The sequence below is a fragment of the Schistocerca americana genome, chromosome 5, assembly GCF_021461395.2.
Source record: "Schistocerca americana isolate TAMUIC-IGC-003095 chromosome 5, iqSchAmer2.1, whole genome shotgun sequence".
In the NCBI taxonomy this organism is placed as follows: domain Eukaryota; kingdom Metazoa; phylum Arthropoda; class Insecta; order Orthoptera; family Acrididae; genus Schistocerca; species Schistocerca americana.
In genome coordinates this window covers 435,337,466-435,351,451 of record NC_060123.1, presented here as the reverse complement: position 1 = coordinate 435,351,451, position 13,986 = coordinate 435,337,466, and the positions used below count along the sequence as shown (strand labels likewise).

The following is a 13,986-nucleotide window of genomic DNA, read 5'->3' as shown; positions in this document are numbered from 1 at the left end:
TCCTTCACTAGCAACAGCATTAAGATGTCGTCTTTTTCTGAAATGTTTCCAGCATATGGAACAGGTGACAGTTGAAAGCATAACTGATTGCTTAATTCTAAGAATTACATAAAGTGGAGACTATGTCTTTCTTTATTAGTTTTTCTAACACCCTCACTTCTACAGACTGCTCATCTAATCTATTATTGTATGTGTAGTGTGTGGCTACACCTTATTTGCTTAGTTGCTTGAGTTAGATGGGCTTCTCAGTTGCCCTGGATGACAAATATTTTAAAAGAAGGATTTACCCATTGAAGTAAGACTTCCTCCCTAAAGAAAGATCTGAATCTTGAAAAAAATTATCATTGGTCTTGGTCATAATTGCTGAGTTACACTCTAAACGTGTTTCTAAAGAAGGGGAAGTGGAGATGCAGTCCACTGTAGAGCCCAACTTAGTGAAGTGACTAGCAGTATTAACTAGAATCATACACTTTCATATGTGTTTTAGACATTTATCATCATCATCATGATCATCACCACCACCATCACATTATCATCTCCTTCTGACAAGCCAGTTTAGGTAGTTTTTGAATTATTTGCCCCATCTGTTTCTGTCTTGGCGGATTTTCTCTCTCACCAAGTTTCTACTTTACTTTTAAGTTCTTCTTTAATCAGGTCCAGCCAACTCTTTCATGGACACCTTATGGTGTTTGCCTGCCACATGTTATCCCAAGCACTGATGGGGGTTCAGTTTAGTTGCTTCTACACTGACAGGGAAAAAATTGCAGCATTAAGAAAGAGTTATGTAACATAAATGAAAGTTTATAGGCATGTTTCTACATCTGAAAGATGATGTCTGTTCACATTTTGCACCAGTTGCATATGAGTGGTGCTGGTAAAGCCACTATGAGGATACAAATCAGGCTTGTTTAAATACATGCTATAGCAGTCGTGAGTTGAGATAGGTGAACTGATGTTAGTTAAGAATGCCTATAAGGTGACAAAGATGCCATATCAACACCTCCCTGACACTGAACGAGGTTATGTAATGGGGCTACAAGAATCTGGATGTTACTTAAATGATACTGCAGAAAAACGTGGCAGGAATGTCGCCACTATATGATTTCTGGCAGCCTTTCTCACAAGAATGTATGGTCGCAAGAAGGCCAAGCTCTGGACTGCCAAGTGGCACTACATTGTGTTCAGCTTATAGCTCTGGCACATTGTACTGCATCTGCAGCAGCAGTCTGGGCTGCAGTTGGCTCAACAGTGACACAGTGAACTCTTACAAATTGGTTACTTCAAAGACAGCTCCAAGGCAGATGTCCTGTAACTTGCATTCCACTGATCCCAAATCGCTGCCATTTGCAACTTTAGTTGTGGCTAGCAAGAGCTCATTGGAGAGCAGAGTAGAGGTCTGTTGTGTTTTCTGCTGAAAGGTGGTTCTGCCTAGGTGCCAGTAATGGCCATTTTATGGTTAGGAGGAGGCTAGTTGAGGGCCTCTTAACTAACCTCTCAGTGTGTGAGTGACAACTCCATCGTCATCCACAACTTGCATTAACAGTCTGTATTGACCAACCAGATACAACAGGCGTGGAACACCATCCCACAAACTGACATCTAACACCTGTGCAACACAATGCAGACACATTTGCTTGCCTGTATTCAACATTCTGGTGGTTATACTGGTTACTAATGTATCAGAATTTCACATTTGTAATGGTCTATCTTGTACTTACATTAGCCTGTCTTCTTGCAATGTTAATTACTTAAATATATTATCTAGCCAAACCTATTCCTGAAATTTCATTACTGTACATCAATTATTTTTTGGTATTGGAATTTCTTTTTTCATCACTTTATTTCTCATGACCAAACCAACTCCGTCTCACTATACTCAGCCTTTCCTCTATGTCCACTTTCACTTACAAGTAACTCCATGTATTTTCATATCTGACCTAGTCTGTTCTTCTGTTTTGTAGAGTAGACCAAAGGTACTTCATTTCAGCTGTTTGCAGTTGACTTTCATGATTTTTAGTTATGACACAGCTCTCCAGACAATAATCAGTGATGGGCAGAAGGAAAGTTTTGAACATGGTCTGTTTGGCTTTTCATGGGAACCTCCCTACCACAGACATATCTTTGTGTTAGATTGAAGAATTTAGATCTTTTGGTTACTCTATGCAGAACCTCAGGATTAGCACTAGCATCACTTTTCACATATCCAGTTTCTTCCAAATATTCATGCTGAGTTTATCTCATATGACAGTTCTCAACAAATGTAAGAACATTTACATCTTCATTTTCCAATTCCTTGCAGTCACTCATTACAGTATTGATGATTATAGAGTAATGGGAAAAGGGAACCTCCCAGCTGTATACTGCTCTTAATACTAAATCAGTTTGACCATTCATCTCCTACTTGTGCACTATTCTCACAGTTATTGTACAGCACCTGAATTTTCATAATTAGAGATTTGGAGCATTCTGTTTCTCCAAGCAGTCCCATATTTTATGCTTTATGATCAATATGTATATCAGAAAATACCAAGTGTCCTTGTGGTTAAAATGCTATTTTAGACTACATATCTCGCTACAAGTAGTTCATTCCTATGCCGTAAGAAGGCAATATCTTGCTGTGTTCACCTTCCAAAATGAGAGATATTACAGTAGATTCTATCTTTGCATACCAGTTTTTATTGTGGTTAAGATTCAATACTCATATCTGTAAACCAATAATTTTTCAGTGGTAGTGCAAAATTAAATTTCAAGTTATCTCTTAAATAGTAAACTGAATTTCATCCTACATTTCAAAAGCAATGAAATTGTGTCAATCGCAAAACTAAATAATTATTGATATTATATTTGTAATTGAATTATCTTTTTAATGACTCTCTTGTTTTCCATAACAAAGATAATGCATCATATGGAATCATTTTGACCCTTCTGTCTAATTCTGCATGATTCAGTAGATGATGATACGTGCACTGATTACATTTACAAGCTTTTGTGACACCAAAGTCTATTGTAATGACTATTATTACTAGAATATGTGCCAGTACTGTGTATTTTGTATTATCTGCATGTTCATTGAAATACATATTTTGATACTTTTGCATGGACTACTGACTCATGTTTCATTTTTAAATTAAGTATTAAGCATTATTCCTTTTGTTTAAAAAAAATTGTTGGAGATCAGAGGAAATCACTGCTTTTGCAAAAAATGCCATTGTTTAATATCCAGATCCAGAGCAAAGAATGTTGATGAAGTCCCTATTGTAATACTTGACAGCTTCACCTAAGTTTAGCATACTTGTTTGTGTCTTTGTCAGTTTGTACCTGTTTTCATTTTCCACATTAATTACTAGTTGTATTGCTTCTGTGAGCAAAATGTTCTGAATATTTTTTTGCATTATGTAAGATATTCTAACATTTTTGCAGTAGCTGCAGATTTTCATTTATCAGTTAGTACATTATCTGCAAGGAAATACAATAAATTGGAAGACAAGATTAATCAGATTCATAGCGCAGTGGAAAACAAAGTAAAAGATAAATCTTAAGAGTAAAAACAAGACATAAACAGACTGAAGAGACTAAAGGCAAAAGAATGAGAGAGGAAACATATATAACTTATAGCATTGTTTGGTTCTTTATTGCATTGCTACAGTTGGTATTGTCATCTAAAGCTCTCCGTCTCCGTCTCCCTCCCTCCCTCCCCCCCCCCCCCCCCTCTCTCTCTCTCTCTCTCTCTCTCTCTCTCTCTCTCTCTCTCTCTCTCTGTGTGTGTGTGTGTGTGTGTGTGTGTGTGTGTGTGTGTGTGCGTGCGTGCGTGGGTGTGTGTGTGTGTGTGTGTGTGTGTGTGAGAGAGAGAGAGAGAGAGAGAGAGAGAGAGAGAGAGAGAGAGAGAGAGAGGAGGAGGAGGTGGAGGAGGGGGGGGGGGCGGGGGGGGGGGGGGCACCTGTGTCTGTGTACAAGCACATACGTGCATGTGTCTCTGTTAAGCACTTTTAGTCTGTCTTTTTTTTTTCACACACTCCTTTTTCATGTCTTCAATTCATTAATTCCTTTCCCCCAAACTCTACCTTCTCCCCCCTAAAGCTCTCTGAGCTACGTTCTTGTCATGGGGTGATTTGTTATTCCTGTTGCTATGTGGATGAACATCATGGGTCCTTGTTGAAACATATATATTTTTTGGCAAATAACAATTTCTTTCCTCAGTTTAGTGGTCAGCCATATCATTTCTGTATTATATTTTTTAGAATGCATTTCTCTTTCTTTTCTTTTCAGTTTTTGAAGTAAAAACTTTTTTCTTTCTTCAATTCAAGCTGCTTATAATGTTTGGAGAATTCATGTATGAATGGGTAGTCTATGGCTGCAAATTATTTTGAATTGGTTTGTAGAGAATAATCTCATTTGTAATTCAAAAACTGCTTTCACAATTTCTGAAAATATAAGAAATGTACCAACACAGTTTCTAATGTTTGTATAACTCTACTCCATTGATAGCAATCATTTTATATGCATGTTTGCTCCTTATAATCAAGAAAAATGAGAATTTATTTGTAACTATGCACAATGAAAGCCATTCCAAAAATCTTGTTGCATTATGAGCATGTAAGAAACAACCTAATTTTGTAGCTTGAGGGACTATAGATTGTTGTAGCAGTGTACTACATGTATTATAAGATATTACTGTTTTTGTTACAAAGTATGTAAGTTTGCACTGACTTTACCAAACTGATAATGGACTGCATAATGATAATATGTTGAATTTATACCTTATTTTATGTTAAGTCATCTGGTCATTTAATACCATTGGAAATCTCTTAAATTGGAGATATGGGTATATCTAACATCTCAGTATTATTTTGCTACATGCTTCTTTGTATTATCATTATTTGAATTTGACAGTAGACAATATAGAGTTTATCACATTTACATTCATGGAAACAGTGATATCTGTTGCTGTGCTTCCTTCTGTCTTCATATTTCCCTAAGACTTAATGAATTTGAGCACAAGAAAAATACCCATTAATACACAGCAATATATTTTAGTTAAAATATTACTGAGCTTCCAGATGTGTCACATGATTTAAAGACCACAAGCTTTTGGCATATCTATGTTAGTTATATTCTGCCATCATAAAGTGATGCGAGTGCTGAATACCTCACACTGTTGTCCTCATCTGCTAGTGATGATAACAATAATGATGTCACTATAGCCTGTATGGTGAAAATAGATACCCACCAGTTAAAGTGGGCTAGATGCAGCTGCTTCACATGTCTCCCATAAACTGTCTTGTAATGCAATTTCATTGACGTTTCCATGTCAATGACTCAGTGTTTCTGCACTTGTAGGTGACTGTCAAGACAGTTCTGACAGCAGCCTTTTGAAATTCATGATTGAAAGCTGCCAGCTATCAGGGATCAACTCTTTCTGTATCGAGTGTAGTGATTAGCCCATGATGTTCCATTTTTCCTAAAGACATTCACCACTTTGCAAATTCAGAAGCACTGGGCACAGCCATACATGATTAATTACGTATTTTTTGATCACTCAATAAGAATATAGCTTCTTGGAAACTTGGTATATTTTAACTTAAATAACAAAATATATTCAGCATTTTAGAGCATTCTGCTGTGAAACTTGCACATTTATCTATGCACTCTGTAATTATTTGGGAGTCAGTCATCCAACATATTTATTTGGTAGACAGGTTACTGTGCTCCTCTCTATCTTATGGTGCTTCTTTCATATTTCTATTTCTGTTAGTATAATGAACTAAGTAGAGAATGAAAAACAAAGATGTGATATATAAATATACTTCTGTGTACAAACTATGAAACTGGTGATAAGAATTTTTGATTCAGAAACAGGGCCTTTTTCTGCACAAACACTGTTTTCACATTCTGCTGCATGACAGCATAGATTTCAGTGAATTAGAATTGTTTTATAAAATGTAATCCTGCATTGCACATAAAATGTTAATAAGCATTGAAATGATGATTTAGTGTTTCTGAAATTTTCTTTTTAATTATTACTCCTGTATGGCCTACTTTTTCTCAGATAGTTGAGAGATAAATCAACTAAAGATCTAAGATTTTTCCTTTTTGTTGAGAAAACAAAATATTGGGAGGAAAAGAATAATTATCTGCAGGAGATTCGGTGCACTATAAATGACAACACCTGCTGCAAAGCCCCTGTAGAGTTAATAATGAAGGCAAATAACATTACAAAGAAAACATGAAAAGCTATCAAGATTCCTAAACATTGTTACATGTATAAAAGAAGGCTGAAGAAAAGTAACATACAGTGGAGGAAAGTAACACATGTTGCTCCAATTTAAAAATGGCTTCCTGGCTTCTCATTTGCTTTATTACCAATCACATTCTGTTTCACTTTGTGTGAATGTCCAAGTTGTAGATCTTGGCAATTATTTCATTATCATTATCATTTCACTTCATCAAGATTTTATCAGAAAAGTAAGAGAATTTCATACCTTACTTGGTTTGATACACATAAAAGTTGCCTATTTCTTTTCACCATCTCCTTAACATATTACATTCCAAATCAGTTTTATAACAGGTGTAAGTCATCTGCAGCAAAACTCTTCTTTCTTATTTTTAATTTTAACTTTATAGTGCACAAATGTAATAAAATGAGTATGGTGTACAGTACTGTCAATTCTTTTTCAGTATGGATTCTGATGGCACTCAAAGTTACCAGGCCGTCCATGAGGAACCCTCATTTGATATGAAAATAGCAAGAACTTCTCCTGGGCCATACATATGGAAGTCAATGGGCTACAAGCCATGCAGTGCTTCTTGCTTGGGAGGTATGATATCTTAAATTGCTGATTATAAGGTTTTACTATGAATTCAAACCAAAAGCTACCAGCTGCTGTAGACAGTTGATTAGTGCTGAATATTGCTCCTTTAGAATCCAAAATTATTTCTTATGGTGGTGAAATAGCTAAAACAAGAACGTCAAAGATGCAGGGAAGTTGCTCATAATAGTTAAAAAAAAAAAATCCCAGGTTATGCGACAGATTAAAGGCAGTAGTAAGCTGGTCAGTGAATATAGACTGTCATGGAAATAGCAACAGTCAAAGAATAAATCTGCCAAGCTAAGCACCTACTTAAGTCCAAGTAGGTAACATCATTTGCAGTCTGAATTCTTAGCTGAAGTTCAATAAATAGGTAAAAAACCTTTGATGCTGTTGAGCTGGCTTGCAACATTAAGCTCAAAGCATTGCCCACTAAAATAAGGCCCAGCACTCACTGGGCATGACGAGCATTGGTAGCAGTCATTTAGTGTGGGGTGACTGAGAGTGCCATGTTTCAGAGTAGCAGAAGTTATCATCCTTCCCTGCTCTATTGATACATCACTGTCTTTGCAATTCTTGGATGCTACAGTTACCACTGCTGTGAACATGACTCTGCGCCCAATACTCGATTAGAGAATGCAGTGTTTATTGAAACTATCTGAGGGGAACTGCCTAAATAAAACATTTCCAAGAGAGTTAAATATGGCTTAAGGCCTGAACGAAGCTTCATTGGTGCAATGAAAGCAAAACTGAACTAGCAATAATTGGGAAATGTGTAGTGTGGCCCGGCAATACCACATATATCCTGTTCTCTGTTATAGGATGTGTTTGTTAGTAGAGGACACAGATACAGAGTTTCTTCAAAGTGTAACTGTGGCAATTATGATTTAGCCAGTGATATTGTGATTTTGAGTGAGATGTGTGATGACACTAAGTTGAAAGACCAAGGAAGCTGTCGTACTGTTTAAGACACTTTATGTGGGAGAAGCGATGGACTCTCAGGAGGGATTTCAATACCTTGGATGTCAAAAATGGCCCTACACCATGTTTGATGAGATTGGATTTGAAGCTTGTGCTCTTATTTCTAATGACCTCACCATTGATGGAATCTTAAATCCTAATCTTCCTTCCTTTGTTGTCACTAGAAATATCATCTCATACTTGAAGTTGTGCTAGAAGCAACTATATTAATAATTTAGATACTGCGTTGTATAAATTTTAAGAAAAAAGTTAATTTTAGTATGTTTGTGGCCACAGAAATGTTGGCATTCTTTTACCTTAGCAAAGAAAGAGTGGAAATGAAGAGAGAAAACAGCAACAACTGTGACCTGGAAAAGCTATTTACTAACATATTGTTGCAATTATTAAGTCTGGTTTTCTTCTTGTGCTCACAGTTCACAGGCATGTAGAAGTTTTAAAAGGACATCAAATTTGCGCTTGACTATAGAAATTATTTATTTACCAATTGCAGTTCAGCCTTTGGACCATTTTCAAGTGGTAATGTAAAAAAATTTTCTTCAGCACATTCCAGACATTATACATCTCTGAGGATTTTAAAGTCTGACATCTGCTGATGCAAACTCTTTTGCAGTTCCACTTGAAAATGGTCCAAAGCCTGAAACTGCAGTTGTGAAATAAATGATTTCTACAGTCAACAGTGAATATAATATCCTATGAAAAATATTGATTGTGTGTTACTGAGGGTATACATGTTCACTGAAAAACTATTACAATTCATTTTGTATATCTGTAGAAGGATGGAAGATTAGATTTAACAGCTCATCGACAGCATGGTCACTAAAGACTGACTATATTTCTGTAACAGTTGTGAGCAAACTCAGCATTTGTCTCTACAACAGTAAATGTTACGTTTTAACATCTAATCTTAATCACATTATTTACAGCACCTCACTTGAACTGGTTTACCATTACCCTCCATAAACTATTTTTACTATTTTTTTTCAAATAACCCTCATTTCTCAAGTATCTAGTCCTAAAATGCTTCAGATTATATACTTATATCATAGTAAGTCTCTTGTATTAACTGCTTTAGCAAAAATGTAGATTTAGTTCTTTATCCTTCACTAAACTTGCAAAGCTAGAAACTCATTCAATTTTTTACCAAAAGAATCAAAAAGAGTACAAACTTTTTCAGAAGTGAAAAGAAAAAGAAGCTACTGTGAATAATGTCAAGCTGTTTAAAATGTGAATGGTGTGCCACAACCTGCATGAAGGCAAATGCTGCTCCTATTTGCTGATACAGTGATTGTCGCTCAGGCAACACAAAACTATTAAATAAGCATCTATGTTTGAACCATTCAGCCAAATTTAGCAGTTTCACTGATGTGAGTTGTAGTTCACATTAATGTTATTAAGACTATAGTCAAACAATCGAAAATCCAGGATGGAATGTATCAATATTATGAAATGGACAGTTGATACTCACCATATAGCAGAGACGCTGAGTCACATATAGGCACAACAAAAAGTTTGTCACACAATAAACTGTCAGCCAACAAGGCCATTGTCAAAAATAAACACCAGCTGTGAGTACCGGTCGTGAGTCGTGTAAGGGTAGCTCAGATGGTAGAGCACTTTTCCGCGATAGGCAAAGGTCCCAAGTTCGAGTCTCGGTCCGGCACACAGTTTTAATCTGCCAGGAAATTTCATATCGGTGCACATTCGGCTGCAGAGTGAAAATCTCATTCTGAACACAAATTCTCATGCAAATGTAACTCACACACTCATGACCACTGTCTCAGGCAGCTGCAGCCAGACTACGAGCAGCAGTGCATGATGGGAGAGGCAGTCGGGTAGGGGTAAGGAAGGGGTTGGGGTGGAGAGGGGGAGGGATAATGGGGTAAGGGTGGGGGCAGTAAAGTGCTGCTGCAGGAGCATGCAGGGATGAGGTGGAAAGAGGGTAGGGCAGCTACATGCAGTTGGGAGGTTAGACAGAGGGCAGGGTAGAGAGAGGGGGAGGTGAAAAGTGAAGGGACTGGTTGCATTGGTGGATCAACGCACTCAGTATTTTTACTTCCCTCCTTTTCCGCTTCTCCCCTCCCCCTCTCTACCCCGCCCTCTGTCTAACCTCCCAGCTGCGTCTAGCTGTCCTACCCTCTCTCTAAATTGTCCCTGCACACTCCCGCAGGAGCACTTTATTATCCCTCACTCTTACCTGCTATCCCTCCTCCTCTTCACCCAAGTCTCTTCCTTACCCAATCTGGTTGCCTTTTCCACCTTAAGCTGATGTTTGTAGTCTGGCTTCAGCTGCTAAAGACTGTGGTCATGTGTGTGAGTTGCATTTGTGTGTGTGTGTGTGTGTGTGTGTGTGTGTGTGTGTGTGTGTGTGTGTATTTTTAACAAAGGCCTTGTTGGCCGATAGCTTATTGTGTGACAGTCACTTTATTGGGCCTGTCTGCGACTCAACATCTATATGGTGAGTAACAACTATCCTTTTCATAATATTGTAAGACTACAGTCAAATTGTCATAAGAAGATCCCTGATAGCTAGTAGCACTGTTACCACCTTTCAATTGTGAAGTGCAAATGGCTGGAGATGACAACAATAGCCATCTATGGAGCTGTGATAGAAGGAGGCTTTAGCACAGAGACATTTACGGGCTCATGTTGCATGACTGGTTGAGATATGTGCATGACGCTATTGTGCCTAGCCCAGTGAAGCTGTCAGTAATTAATTTACACCAACTTGGGTATGTCACATTGGATATAGGTTTTTCCTGGTTGGAGCAATATGTAAAATAATGGAAAGGCAACCAATCAGCTATAGCAGATTGATGCATGGAGCACAGTAACATGTAACAATAAGAGCATTCGCACTAGCTTTCAACCACTAGCTTTTTCTCCAGCAATGGTATACACATTTATACACACAACCTCACAGGGCTGTTGTGGTCATAGGGGTTTTTGTTTGAGTGTCTGTCTGGTTGTGTGTGCGAATGTGTGTATTATTGCTGGAAAAAAAGCTAATGCTCGAAAGATAGTGTGAATACTGTTTCCTTGTTATGTTTTACTCTGTTTCCGCTATAGGTGAGTGGTTGCCTTTTCGTTATTTTACATATTGACTATAGGTTAGATGACTGTGTTGTAATTAAAGACTGAGGAGATGCTGTGAGTTGTGAGTTGCAATAGTTTTAGAAATTTGAAAGAAAGAAAGAGATGTGTGAAAATGTTGGGGTACCCCAAAGGATAGGTTCAGCTGCCTAAGCATAAAGAGTTTCGGGTGTTCTTTGTATGTGCAGAGCGGGCCCGTTTCTCATGGTGTGTAGAATTGTGTCTTACCATTGAGTATAGGTGGCTGTAATGGAAGAGTGTAATGGCTATGTGTATTGTGTGGTAACCGTTTTGTTTTGTGTGATGAGAAGAGAAAGGGTAAACCAAGGGCCAGTGTAATAGTACCAAAGGGGGCACTGAGCTTAAAATACTCAGCCAACAGATGGATCACCAACTACAGTGCCACATGCTCTCATTCCATTACACACAAACAAGATGTTTTGAATTTAATTCAGGACATTAGCACAAAGTTTCATTATCAGGTATTTTATGTCAATACCTCTCATCTTCTTGTCAACCAAATACTGGCAATGAAAGGCCTTCCACCATCAGGGTTTAAACCATCTACCCCAAGCTGAGCATTACTGCACAGGGATGTGTTAGAGACCTCAGTTTTAGTGGTGGTTAGCGCTTTTAAGAGTGTGGACAAAAGCATACAAACAACTTAGAAAGTTCATAAATTATCTGACAGTTCAGGGCATAACTCAAAACCTGAAACTAATAAAGAAGAGCCCAAGAACACTGTTAAGATGTCATTGGTAGGAAGGAGTAATGGCACAGGATTTCGGAACTGATGCAGAGGTGTTTTTTTACAGCTACTAGTTTTAACCAAATTCAAGACTCAGTGCTTTCACCTGTGTTACAAGCTTCTGAGAAAATATCATGGTAAATTAGATCATTTAATAATAATTGGTGGTACAGGCAAAAATTTGGACTGCAATCCCAAGTACACAACATAACACTCATCACTAAGAATATTTCTCATACTAGTATGAAGATTGTGTTATTCTTGGATCATTGTGATAAGTGCCCAATAACGCATTCTGTGAAACATGTTAATATAGAGGTAGGATAACTACTCTGTCACATCATGCATGTTATGATCTGCATCTGAATGCTTTTAGTTTTAATCTGCTTGTACAACAAACTGCAAGAAAGATCCAATCAGACCAAAGAAGTATATATTAAATCTCAGTGATTTTTCATTGTTTTCTCTAGGCATGTTTAGGGCAAAGTAGCAACCTGTATAATAATTTTATTTAGTCTGTGTAAGCACAAGTGATATATGTCAGTTTAGTGAAAATTTGTTATTAATGCAATATGCAGGAATAGTTAATTCACTTAATTCATGTACACCTTGACTTCTTTTATGTCCCTAAAGATTCTCCTGTGTAATGGGATCTAGTGAATATGATGATAGAATAAATCACTGTCATTACCATTATAATGTTAAAGCATTTATACCCACATTTAATAGACTTCATAACTGAAGACTTTTGCAAGGTCTAATTAATGCCAAAGGGATGGTCTACATGTTCAACCCACAGAAAACTTATTATAAAGTTCACTTGCATATTTTCCCAAGAGTACTATTTTATAGGCCAAACTGAGAGGCTAAGAGTAATTTGCTATTTGGTAAGTCATTATCATTCTGATTTGCGTTTCACTGTTCACAGCATACTACAGTAATAAACAGATGACCCTGTAATCTTACTCTCCACAAGTCACCATTACATTTCTCTGTCTATAAAAGTTTTGAAAGCTTCAAGAGGTGTAAGATATACAAAAGAAAAACTTTTTACTATCTTCATTATCTCATCTTGTTGTTGGCTCCAGTTCTTGCATCTAGGGGTACATTATCGCTGCTGAAATTTTGATTTAATGTTGTGGTTTTCTTATGACTAAACAACTGATGAAGGTTTGCCTGTATATTTCTGGAATTTTATTCTTTGTCACATTATTAGATATCACACCATTCTAACAATTTCCACTTAATATTCCAAATTACGTTGATAGTATCGATCATATAAATATGACTGTCTCCATCAGAGGCATGCCCGCTACTACTAACATTCTGCAATACTCATAACATTCCAAAGACTTTAGAAAGCAAAAGAGTTTACATGCTTTCATGACGAAAGAAGAATGTTTGCTAAAATATATCATTATTTTATAAATGAGCTTAGAAATAAATTTAATAATTAGCATCAGATTGTGCGTTTAATAATATGAATTTTAAGTATGCCAGACATTTCATAGTTTCAAATATTTCCAAAAGAAAAGTAATTTTAAACGTTGTGTATTGTGTATTGAATCAGGGTCCTAGAAACAACAGAAAGGCTTCATCCCACCACAGCCCTCAGTGGTTCACAACCCCACAACAGGCCTCAGCAGTCTACCCACCCCACAGCCAACTCACACTGAACCCTGGGTTATTGTGCAGTTCTGTCCCCAGTGGATTGTAACAAATTAATTTCTTTTTATACATTTTAGCCTGAAATATAATACATCATACACAAAATCAAATGAAATTCTTTCATTGAAACTGCCGAGAATGTTCACCTATGCAGGATTTAAAATACCTTTTGGTATTGCCTATTTCTATAAAAAAAATAAGTTTAGTTAGAAAAGTGTGTTCCATTACAATATCCCCCTCACAAAATTTGGAAACAGTATGTTTATAATATTTTGTGACAGGCTGTACAGTTTGCCAAACACTGTACAAAATGATGCCCAGGATAGCAGTATCTGATTCATAACATATTACAGAAAACATAGGAAAAATATCTGCTGTACAAATCATGATCTATGCATATATATATCAGGATATGATATTCAGATTTTCAGGTCTGTGGAACATACTGTCATAAGACAAATAATACAATGTCAAAACTACAACATAACACCACTAAACCATAGAAATAAATAAAGAGACAATGTAAATTACTAGAATTATAAATTGTATGTTAACGTCCATACAATCAAATCTTCAAAAGAGAAGAGAAATAATTTCAGAGCCTAAGTGTACATCGAGTGAGTCGACTCGAAAAAACTCATGACGATGGGTACAGACCAGAAGAATATACACAGTCATGGATAGGAATCAATC

General features: G+C 36.8%; 1 protein-coding gene across 1 annotated transcript in view; it reads left to right on the top strand.

Moving 5' to 3' along the window:
- LOC124615735 (protein madd-4-like) overlaps positions 1–13,986 on the top strand; it is a 325,617-nt gene that overhangs the window by 150,487 nt on the left and 161,144 nt on the right. Inside the window, exon 10 of the mRNA XM_047143810.1 lies at positions 6,676–6,815. Coding sequence (XP_046999766.1) covers positions 6,676–6,815 — 140 coding nt within the window. The remainder of the gene's footprint in view (positions 1–6,675; positions 6,816–13,986) is intronic.